The 12,132-nt window shown below is 43.4% G+C and overlaps 1 protein-coding gene across 1 annotated transcript in view; it reads left to right on the plus strand.

Moving 5' to 3' along the window:
• Positions 1 to 12,132, plus strand: part of CDC27 (cell division cycle 27) — a 2,763,676-nt gene that overhangs the window by 1,784,051 nt on the left and 967,493 nt on the right. The window contains exon 17 of the mRNA XM_044055179.1: positions 9,186 to 9,358. Within this exon, the coding sequence (XP_043911114.1) occupies positions 9,186 to 9,358 (173 nt within the window). The remainder of the gene's footprint in view (positions 1 to 9,185; positions 9,359 to 12,132) is intronic.

The following is a 12,132-nucleotide window of genomic DNA, read 5'->3' on the forward strand; positions in this document are numbered from 1 at the left end:
TCCAGGTCAAACAGTGTGATGCATTGTTTTCCTTTAAGAAGTAAGACAGCTGAATGGGAATTCATAAATTCACTGTAGTATGACTGGCTTATCACTCCTTGAAAAAGAAGGCAAGGGGTAAGTGTGGGTACTGGCAGTGTATAAATAACACACGATACAGTCGCCTTGTACATTCTATGATTGTATGAGCATGTGTACTCCGGTGGCTAGTTCACTCAAATGGCATTTTGAAAGTGTTTTTCATTGAGCTGTCATTGTGACCATTCCTGTAAAGCTATATTAAGTAAAAGTTTGTTTCATATTGAGTCTGATGTATTTTTGTGTTTCTGCATTATTGCTTTTTTACTCCATCACTCCTGCCTTCTCGCTGTGTCTGTTTGGATTACTGTTGAATTTGGTCATTTTCTGCAATTTAGGCAGCTTCATTATTTAAGTTGGTTATTTCTTGCACTTCAAGTCCATTTTGTGATTTGAGCCTGGGTGGGTTATTTCTGTTGTCTGGTGGCAGCAGTGTAGCCTGGTAAATTTATGTGCTGTAAATCACTTAAACCATAGATGTGAAATTGTTAAATCTCGCCGTTTGTTCTCACTGATGGGTTCGGAGCCAATCCTCTGCTTCGACACGGCCGATAGCAAGCTCAAGGTTTGTCAGTAGCTCGAGACCAAACCCCTTATCCCACAATGCACTGCTGGAATTACCTCCGATCTAGTTTGCCGCGGCAAGAGAGATCTCTGTGATCCAGCTAGCTTGGACCATTTTTGAAAAAATTAACAGCAAGTCTATAAAAAGTTTTCTTTTTTGTTTAAAAATATAGTGTGTGTTAGTACTAGGTCTTTTTATATTTACTGTATAGTCAAACACTTATAGATAGTATAAATAGTTTAAAAGTTAGGGCCTTGTTGACTTCTTTGTTGTGTGGGCCTTTAGACCTTTTTTCTCTGCTATTAATCTTTATAATAGTCAGGCTTTTTCTGTGGGCCTCTTAGCCCTATATTTGTATCTGTATAATACTGTTATAGATAGTGCCCGGATTGGGCTTACTTGTTTGTGGATCTAATTTACCTTTTTGCAGTTTATTGTTTTTCATTTAAATATGTCGGATGATGAGGAGAAATCCCATCCTAAATCGGGATTCAAAAAATGCCCAGATTGTGGGCAGGAAATGTCCGTCACTGACGGACACATTCAGTGTGCCTACTCTCTGGGGGCTAAACACCTCTAAGACATCTGCAGCATTTGCCACTCCTTTTCTTCAAGAGTCCCCTTGGAGAGAAGGAGGAATCTTATAGACGGGGTTGTTACAGCAATCTTTTTCAGAAGTTTTGAGTAGCCATGAGGGTACTAATACGTCCTCCAAATTCCTCAAAATCCAAGTCTTCAGATAAGGTTTCAAAAAAGGCTAAGATTTCAGGAGGAGGGTCATTGGTTTCCACAGTTATTGGAACATAGTGTACCTTTGATTCGGAGCCAGCTCTCTGTATTGGAGCCAGTCTCTGAAGTTCCTTCTTCACCTCTGCTCCAGTTGGCACCTTCGGTGCATTCAGCTAAATCCTCAGTCAGCCTTTCAGATTTGGACATGGATCGGCTAGTGCAGAAGCTTTTACAGGCACCAGGACTTGCCAAATTGTTGTCGGCCCTGACCAGCTCGTCTGTACCAAAGACCATGGAACCGGATTAGTCTACTCTTCCTCCGAGCCGTACTGGACTCTTGGAGCCGAAGGAAATTGAACTGATGGTGATCAAACCCTTGGAGCCAATACCCACACCGGTGTTATCGGCTCCATCTACTCAGATGTCCTTGGCGCAGACCGAGGGCTCTAGCAGCTGACGCTCTCCCGTCGGGTCCGGGGAGGATAGTCGCACCGACTTGTCGGTGCCGACTCTTCCTCTCGGGGCTTCGGCTTGGATGAGCTCGGCACCTACCTCAGGCTCGGAGCCCGGGGTTTCAGTGCGGGAGGATCGGATGGTACTCTTGGGTCCGTCCACTCCTTCCCGTCGGAGCCATGGTGCCTTCGATACTATGAGGAGAGTTTTGTCTCCAAAGACAACGTCAGCATCGGTTCAGCTTTCTCTCTACCCTCAAGCTCCGGTGTCTGCTTCTTCAGCTACAAGTCCGTCTAAGCGTAGAGACCCCGAGCCTCAAGTACCACCACAGGGTGTCCCCTGCTCTTCTGAGACCTCCCCAGATCCCCCCCACTGAGGAGGTGCCCAGGAAGAGACTGTGCAAGAGGAGGCACTTAGACTCCCCACAGGAGTCTTTGACATATGATACAGACTTAGATGAGTCAGAAGGTTCTCCTCGATCCCCCTCTGAGCATATCTCCTTTGCAGAGATACCAGAGATCCTTAGTCAGACGGGCGATTGGCAGTCCAAGACCCCTACTGAGGATGAGTCTGTGCTCTTGAAGGCTTTTGGGTCTCAACCTTCTGCTTCTTGGGTGTCTCCGCCTTACGACGAGCTCATGGAACTGATCTCTCGTAAGGCATGGGAGTCACCGGAGGCCATGGAGCCTGTCCCTCGTAGACCCAATAAATTCATATCTGCCCCAGTGGACAAGCCATTTTTGACAAAGGGAGTGCCTGTTGATGCCATGGTGGTAGCTGCAGCCACCAAAGAGGAAGTATCTGAGACATCCTCTTCTATCCATCGCTCTAGCAAAGATTCTAGGGTTATGGATAGATATGGGAAGCGCATGTTTAGTTCAGCGACTTTTTCTCTGCGATCACTGAACTACTTAACCCATTTTACAAGACTACAGAGAGACCTCCTGAAAGAGCTAGGAGATGCTCTCCAGGGTACGGTAGCTGCAGGAGTGGCTGACAAAGTCATCACCGAGCTCGCTACCCTAAACTCAGTGGTGAACTCGTTCATGCGTCTCATATCCTATGCAGCTGATGGTTCGAGTAGAGCCGCTAGTTCGGGCATTGCTCTTCGAAGATGTGTGTCTTTTCCTTTGCGGAACCCTTTAAGTCTTCCTTTATTAATACCCCATTTGATGGCTCATCACTGTTTGGGCCCAAAGTAAAGGAAACTTTAACCAGGTGTGAGCAGGAAGGCAAGACCTTGTCTGCCGTTGGCGTCCTTTTTTCGACCCCTACTCAGCCCTACCACAAGGGCCCTAGGGGAGGGAAAATGTGGTTCCGAAAAACTCAGGCAGTCTTTCAGGACACACGTGGAGAAACCCCCTCTAGAGGCAGAGGAGGGGGTTATAACTGAAGACGCCGCCCCCGTGGTAGAGGCGGTCCACAGCAACAGGGTGACAGGGGTCAGTTCTGTGGTCAGTCCTACCAGTGCCCCTAAAAGGGGGCCTGACTGTTCGGCTCTGGAGGCAGTCGGGGGTCGCTTGTCCTTTGTACCCAGAATCCTGACTAAACATAACATCGGATACTTGGGTACAAAGCATCATTTTCAGAGGCTATTTCATACCATTCTTTTCCCCTCCCATTCCTATAAAGAGAATCCCAGATGTTCCACCCAATCTCAGGGAACAAGCAATCGTAGAGGTCCGCAGATCGCTAGAAAAAAGTCATCCAACCAGTCCCAGCAGACCAAGTCGGATTCAAAACTTACTCAAGATTCTTTTTGGTACCAAAGAAAACAGGGGACTGGTACCAAAGAAAACAGGGGACTGGAGACCTATCTTGGACCTCAGCAGACTCAACCAGTTCGTAAAGAAAGAGAAGTTCCGAATGGACACGCTTCAGTCCATTCTTCCCTTCTTAGGGAAAGGTGATTGGATGTGCTCCATAGATCGTAAGGACGCGTACTATCACATAAAGATGAGCAGACGCTCCAGAGATCATCTGCGCTTCCGGCTGGGAGCCAGTCATTACCGGTTTTGAGCCCTGCCCTTTGGTCTCACTACAGCCCCAGAGTGTTCACCAAATGCATGGCAGTGGTCACGGCTCACCTGAGACATCTAGGATTCCAGATGTTTCCATCCCTTGACGATTGGCTCCTCACCGCTACCACCAGGCATTAATTGACTCAGGCAACACAATATACTCTGACACTCTGCCATCATTAGGCATTACAATCAACTTCGAAAAGTCTGCCTTATCACCATCGCAGCATACCGTTTTTATAGGAACAGAGTTAGATACCTCAGCAACCACTCTACGTCTCCTTATCGAAAGAGTCTCTCTACTTCGCCCCAAAACGTCAGCTGACTGGTGTCAAAGAACAAAGCTACAGCAGCGGAGGTACTGAAGGTACTAAGGTTGATGGTGGCAGCAATCCTGGCTATATCACACGCAAGGATGCATATGCAAATTCTTCAATGGCTCCTCTTCTCTCAGTGGTCTTACCAGAAACTACCTATGCACTACATAATTCTTATCACGATTCTTGCAGGAGAGACCTTCGGTGGTGGTTGATGTCTCTTCATATCACAATCTGAAGGCCCTTTGTCCCCCCCCCCCCAGTAGCCACTGTGACCATGGACACTTCCCTGATAGGGGGGGGGCATTTTCAGGGAAAGACTGCCCAAGGCACGTGGACAGATCAAGAATCACATATGCACATCGATGTTCTAGAGTTGAGAGCGGTACTTCTGGCGTTGCAGTACTTTCAGGACTCTCCCTTTCTAGGGACTATTGCAATTCAGACCGACAATGTGTCAGTAGTCTGGTACTTGAACAAGCAGGATGGAGCCAAGTCTTACCCCCTTTGTTGAGCAGCCCTCAGGGTCTGGCAATGGGCTGTGTCATCCCAGCGTTTTCTGTTAGCAACGCACATCCCGGGGAAATCCAACGTTGATAGCAGACAAGCTAAGCAGGGCAATATTACTCCCTCACGAGTGGTCTCTCAAACAACAGGTTGCGGAGTTCATTTTTCACAAATGATGCCAGCCTTGCTGCGACCTTTTTGCCAGCCACATCAATTCAAAATGCAGAAGCTACTTTGCCTTAATACCACCTCCCGGTCATCCCCCGAGAGATGCACTGTTACACGATTGGCCCCCGGGTCAACTTTATGTATTTCCACCCTTCCCATTAATACCCAGATTTTTACAGAAAGCAAAATCACTGGGAAGGACTGTTATACTCATAGACCCATACTGGCTTCGACAGATTTGGTTTCCGTTTCTCCACCATCATCTGTTAGAAGATACATGGATCTTGGACCCAGTTCCAGACCTTCTGACTCGCCCGTCAGGGGACCTTCATCCTTCTCTGCAGTCCCTGAAACTGACTGCTTGGCTAATCCACTTCCCCTAATTGCCAGGCTTCATTCAATTTCAGAAGATACAAGACAGATTCTCTTGTCTTCTCACAAGCCATCTACCAGGAAATTATATGGCAGTAAATGGAAAAGGTTCTCAATTTGGGCCAACACTCAGAACATTGACCCTTTCCGAGCTCCGCTATCTTCGATTTTGGAATTTTTGACAAAAATTTTTAAGGAAGGGGCAGCAGCTGCTACAGTTCGAGTTCAGTTAGCTGCTATCTCAAATTTTCACCTTGGTCTTGGTGGCTGAAATATTATGAGCCATAAATTATCTAAAACCTTCCTTAAAGGCGTTCTTCATATGAGACCTCCGATCAAAATTCCCTTTTCTCCCTGGAATTTAAACCTTATGCTTTCTCAAATTATTCTTCCTCCTTTTGAACCAGCTTCTTCTTGTGATTTAAAATTTTTATCTTGGAAAACAATATTTCTTGTGGCCATTACGTCTGCCCGCTGAGTGTAAAAACTTCAAGGATTATCTATCAGACCACCCTACATGATCTTCCATGCTGATAGAGTATCTCTCAGAACAAACCACTCATTTTTACCTAAAGTCTGTTCTGAGTCAAATGTCAATCAGGTCATTGAACTGCCAGTCTTTTTCCCCAACCACTATAGCAAATTGGAATATATGCTGCACAAACTTGATGTTCACAGACAGCTCAGATTTTATCTTGACAGAACTAAGGATATTCGGAAATCAGACCAACTTTTTGTATCCTTCTCAGAAGCAAGAAAAGGCAATCCACTGACTAAAATGGTTATCCGATTGTATATCCTTTGTTTATGAAAATGCGAACATGCCTTTAACGCACAAACCAAAAGCTCATTCTACCAAAGCTCTCTTTACCTCTTCTGCTTTTCAAGCTAAATTACCCCTTGACAATATTTGCGCTGCAGCCACTTGGTCTAAGTCTCATACCTTTATTACACATGACAAAGTAGGTAAGGCTTCAAGGGACAGGTCTTCCTTTGGTTCTACGGTACTGAAGAACATACTCCCATGAGCCACCCAGCTGAGGGTGCTAGGGATGCTACCTATCAGTGAGAATAAACTGCGAGATTTAACAACTTCACATATAGAAGTTATGTACTTACCATAACGTTCCATGTGAGTTGTTTATCTCGCCTTTATTCTCACGTCCCTCCCTCCTTCCCCCTCCTGCTGACTGTTGACTTAGAGGCTAGTACCATCCTGGTTATTCAATATTTCTTCTTCCCCTTTGGGAACTGTTCTGGTAGATATATATATAAGACGGTATGTATATGTTGTATGTATGTATGTATGTATGTATATATATATATATATATATATATATATATATATATATATATATATATATATATATACTGTTATTCGCAGCAAACAAGATCTGAGGTAATTCCAGCAGTGCATTGTGGGATAAGGGGCTTGGTCTCAAGCTACTGGCAAACCTTGAGCTTGCTGTTGGCTGTGTTGGAGCCGAGGATCGGCTCCGAACCCATCAGTGAGAATAAAGGCGAGATAAACAGCTCACATGGAAAGTTATGGTAAGTACATAACTTCTATTTTGTGTTAGTTGTGAATGGCCAGGGAACATTTTTCTTAAATGGTTGTTTTGAGCCTTTTTACGGTTGTTGCTTTTGGGCGAAGCTTGCTTCTACACAGCAGGCTTTAGCAGTGCCATGTAGAGACTCGGGCACGTTGAATTTATATTTTCCCTATAAAACTACTCTTCGGACTCCAGTCTTATTTAGTTGCAGAAAGAGTTACTAGTTTACGCAGGGATAAGCACTGTTGCATGTGCTTTTGAGTTGATACTTACATTACTATGCTTTCCTGGTTTGTCAAGGATGGTCTGCACTTGTCCCCTCTAGACTGTCGAATATTGAATTAAGTATTTTCCTCCCCCATAGTGCGTTTTTTTATGCAGTGCTAAACTGACCAACCTTGCAGAATAGCAAAACCAACCAAAGAGAATCTAAAGGTGTTACTTCAATATGCCAGGAATCCAAGCAAGAAAATCTACTCCCTTAAAGCTCTCCTTACCCTGTAGAATGTAACATAAATAGGGCATGTTGGAGGGGAAGGATGCATGTCTCAGACAATGTCCCCTTCAGGAACTGCTTCCCAGCCATGTGAAGTAGAGTTTGTCCCTAACCCTATTCAGGTTTAACTTGGACCAGTGGATGGGAAATCATATTTCACCCCTGGTATGGCACTTCTCTCTCTAATGTACAGTCAGCCTGCAAATGCTTGACCACCTGTGCCATAGCTTACATAGACCCCGTAAAATAACTTCTAGGACACCAACAGTTGTTGGATACATTGGGGAAACATAGCTCGGCTTAAAAAGGCCCTTGTGGTCATTATCTTACTATATACCTATGAACCTGTTCCTCCTTGACATGCTGGGCAATATGCTTTTCAGGTGCTCGTGCTGAAACACCTTTTAAAAAGTGCCTTTGGTTAGGACAGTTTTGTTTACTGATAAGCATGTCATCTACCTTTATTGTCTCTGTAAAAGCTACAGGCCACCTGAGTTCACTGTCTGCGTGAATTTTAATAAGGCTGTGCATAGAAAGAGAAAGACTTTGCTAAATGTTCTCATTAATGGTAGCCTTTGCAAGCAAGTAACCTCTTCTGGATCCTGGTTAATTATCGGATAACAACACTGTGGAGAACTTACCCCTCCTCCTTCTCAAAGGTGGGGCTATAAGTCTTCTTAAACAAAGCTGTTCAACTCCTTGCATTCTTTTCTAATCCAGATGTGCATAGCTAAGATTCTTTTTACACTGACATTTCCCAAATAGATTTGGCAATCTGTTTTTTGCAGAAAGTGAAAAAGGAATACCAGTGGGAAGGCAGAGAATTTCAAAATGGATTGCTAACTATTAATTGCACAATGGTAAACAAATCTTTGTAAAAGTTGGAGCCCACTCAACAAGAGCAGGCAACTACCACCACAGCAGTTGTGAAAGAGATTACTACACAAATTATCCAAGAAGTAGCTACTAGGTCCTCTGTCCACATCTTCACCAAACCCTACCATCTTGATGCTAGATCCAGATTTACCTGTCTGTAGTGTTTGCTGTCCCCAGCTCAGAACTTTCTCTCCTACCTGCCCAATAAAGCTTTAAGAGTCTTCCCAAGGCTTAGTACTGCAACATTAACTATGATGAACACAATACACTTGTGCAGATAACATACCATAATTGTAAATATTTTAGTAGAACGTTATTGCAGTACCCTTTCCACCCCCTCCTACCTATCTTCTGCCCTGGGGTCTATCCTAATTATACATCGCTGCTCCATTATTTTTGGGTTTTCAGTTTGTTTAGTATGTTCTTTGGGTCAGCTTATTCTCTACCTGAGAAACTTAAGTATCCTGGGCAAGAAAGATTTGAAGATGGCGCTGGATGACAAGCCTTTATACCATGGATATCTTGATGTTGGACGATGAAAGAGATCCACTGGCTGGGGATAGTGAAAAATGCTGGCATTTGGTCCAGCTGCAGGTTACTGAATGGCAGGAAGTTCCCAAGGTGTTGTACTTACAACATTGACAGTTTTGGTAAGTTATCTTCACAGTTGTACTTTGCTTCTAAAATTCTATAGGTTACTAACACCTTGTGGTCAGTTTTCTCTTAAGTATGATTACTTCGAGCACCTACTGAATTTTTGCATATCTGTCCTTTCTCTATTGTTTTGAGATGATTTTTTAGAATAGTCTTTATTTTAAGAATTGGAGTGCAATTCTGTGGAATTTATATTGTACAGGAAAGTATGTGGTACTGTTTCCCATCATTCATAGTCATTGACTGCAAAGATGGTTCAAATTTGAAGTGCCTTTTTTTTTTTTTTTTTTTTTTTGCATTTGAAGATTTTTTTGGCAAAGTAGTGTGATTAATTTTGCAGTCTTGATGTATTCCCAGACATTTTTCCTGCTTGTTAATTGAGCTCATTTCTTCCAGAAGGTTTGATGAGCCTTCTCCGTGATATGGGAAATGGTTATTTGGCACTTTCATCCTACAAATGCAGAGAAGCAATAAATATCCTAAGCCAGCTACCTTCCCATCACTACAACACAGGCTGGGTTCTTTGTCAGATTGGGAGAGCACACTTCGAACGTGCCGAATATATGCAGGTATGCAGTGCAAATGTTGTTAATGTTTACCCAGAATAAGACAGCTAAAATGCACACACAGTTATTAAATGAGCATTATAGGCTTTGTTGCCCAAGCACAGAGGCTTGATCTTGTATAGCTGTGTTACTATATTTACTACAAGCTAAAATGTGCCGTCTTAATAGTTTGTGGTTTAGAGTTTTTACTGCTAGCCTTTAGACTTGCTTGCTGTTTGTGGTATGAAAATGTGTAACATGTTTTGTATAAAAGTTATAGCATTCTACAAGTTTTAAATGAGAAACTGTGATAACTAAACGAAGCAAAATAAATGAACCGAAAAAATGTATGCTTTTCCTTTGGCTGGTACACCCCCATGCTTCAAACAGATTGTTATGCTGTGAAGAAATCCTTTATCTCCATTAGCAGGTGCCTGTATTGTTGGTGGCCAGCTTCAAAGGTGAGAGGTCTGGAGGGAAAGCTTTGTATACAAGCTGCCATATAAGGTGGGTAATTTGCCTGTGGCCGTATTAGACCTGATGTATAAGAAGCCGGCACTACTCCCATGACTTGAAGGATTTGAATGCATCTGCTGTGCACTTGCAATTTGCTGGGCATGAATGCTTTAGCCTATAATGCTGCATAGTGAGACACTTCTTCTCTAAGGTGTCAGACATAGTTGGTCAGGCTGTTTAAGGATGAGTGAGCTGGCATTGTTAACTCGCTGACTGCCAGCATTCCCAGCTCCACTAATTGTTTTGTGTTTTAGATTACAGATGGGGCTTTTGTGTGTGTGCCACAGAGCTGGCATTTGAGCCAAATGTTTGAAATGGCATCAAGTCCATCATTTGATGGGCCATGTTATTGGGATTTTACTTTTCTCCGACCAGTGCTCAATGTGTTTTCCACATGTTCATATGGATAATTGTTGCAGTCATTACACTGGGGATCTCTGCTTCTAGTTCATCATCAGACCTGACTTTCAGAGGTTAGCATTCCTCCCCTCCCTTATGACATGGCTGGTGACACCTCACTTCAGACTTCCTCATAAACCAGATACATGGAATCTACCTGAACTATTTTCAGTTCTTTCTTGCCACATTTGATGTTTGCATAAAGTGCGTGTGTATGCATGTATGTACATGTGTGTGTATATGGATATAGATATGTGTATATCTATATAAATATATATATATATCTATATAAATATATATGTATATATATCTATCTATATATATATATATATATATATATATATATATATATATATATATGTACGTATGTAGATGGGTCTACTTTTTCGTTGAATCTCATTTCACCCGACCACATTGCTGAAAATTCAAATTACTGAAAACTCATTTCACTGAACTGACCTTAGTATATATGGCACTATGCAGAGTACTGTAAGGCAAGTAAAAGGTATATGCCCATGTTATTCGTGTTTCACTGTTGCAGTCATTACATTTGCGTAATAATCTGCTGGCAGGTTGCCCTCAGTCGGCCTGATTAACAAAGTCTTGGGTCCTGCGTTGGTTGCTGTCCCTTCTTCCATGACGTCAGGTCATCAGGGGTATAAAACATGCAGCCGACTCTATTACATTAGTCTTTCTTGCTGCGCGGTGCCCGAAGCAGAAGCAGTTTGCAAGTGCCGGTCGGCCGACTCCTGAAATTTTCTTTTTTGAGTTTCAGACCCAAAGTCTTAAACTAAATGCGAAGTACTCTGTTGGGGAAACTTTTTCTTGCTCCTTACCGATTTCAGTAAAAGTTAATAATTGTATTACTTGTGGGAAGCAAATACCTCATAAGGATTTCCATTTGTACTGTATTCCTTGCTTAGGCCCTGACCACGATGTACTTTGCTGTCGGTTTTGTGCTTTATTTAGTCAGTGCACTATCCGTCGTCTGTATATTTTTGCTTCTAAATGTTTCGGTTCTCACTGTAATTATCCAGAAATGACGTCTGTTAGCCATCCGACTTCCGAAATACTGAAAAAATGCAAAGAAAAAGACAGAGACAGGCCATTGAGGTCCAAAACTGCCGACACTTATTCTAAGCCAGTCGCCAGTTCGCCGGTACTCAGTGAGGCACTTTCGCAGCCCCTGATACCCACTACTTCTGATTCGCAGGCCTCTACTGAGACCCATTCGGAGTCCGGTATGCCACGAGATACTTCATCTATGGAACCCGCGGATGTCTCTACCTTGGATGATTCCGGAGCCGCTGTGCAGGCACCGGCTTCTGAGGGTGCATTCAGGCCTACAGATTTGTATAGTAAACCGACACCACCTTCAGTATTAAGGTCAAAATCTCAATCTATGTCTAAAAAGCCAACGCCCAGGCCACATGTTCAGACCCCTATGCCTAAAAAACAAATGATCAAAATGGCTGAATATTTAATTACTCTTTTCAGGGGTAGTCAACCCCTCCCCCCCTTCTTAAGAGGCCTAGGGCTGAACTTTACTATGAATCTTCTGAACAGGAATCTGTTTCTTCTGACTCTTCTAGTGAACAGGATTTGTCCATACCTACTTATGAGGACTCTGATGCAGAGGATTCCATTCCTTCTGCTTCTCCCCCTGAGGATTTTTCTTTTGGGGAAACTTTGCATACCTTAAGGGAGCATTTCCACTGGGAAAGTCAGGATTTTTCTGAATCCATAAAGAGGCTTAGGGATTTCCTCCTCCTTCCTCAGCATAGGTGTTTGGCTATACCTCCTGTACTAGACATTGTTGATGTGTTTTCAGAATCCAGTATGGCTCCTGATTCCCTGCCTCCGCCCCCTTGTAAGCCAGACAG

The sequence above is a fragment of the Protopterus annectens genome, chromosome 13.part0, assembly GCF_019279795.1.
Source record: "Protopterus annectens isolate FY-2018-M chromosome 13.part0, PAN1.0, whole genome shotgun sequence".
NCBI classification, from domain to species: Eukaryota; Metazoa; Chordata; order Ceratodontiformes; family Protopteridae; genus Protopterus; species Protopterus annectens.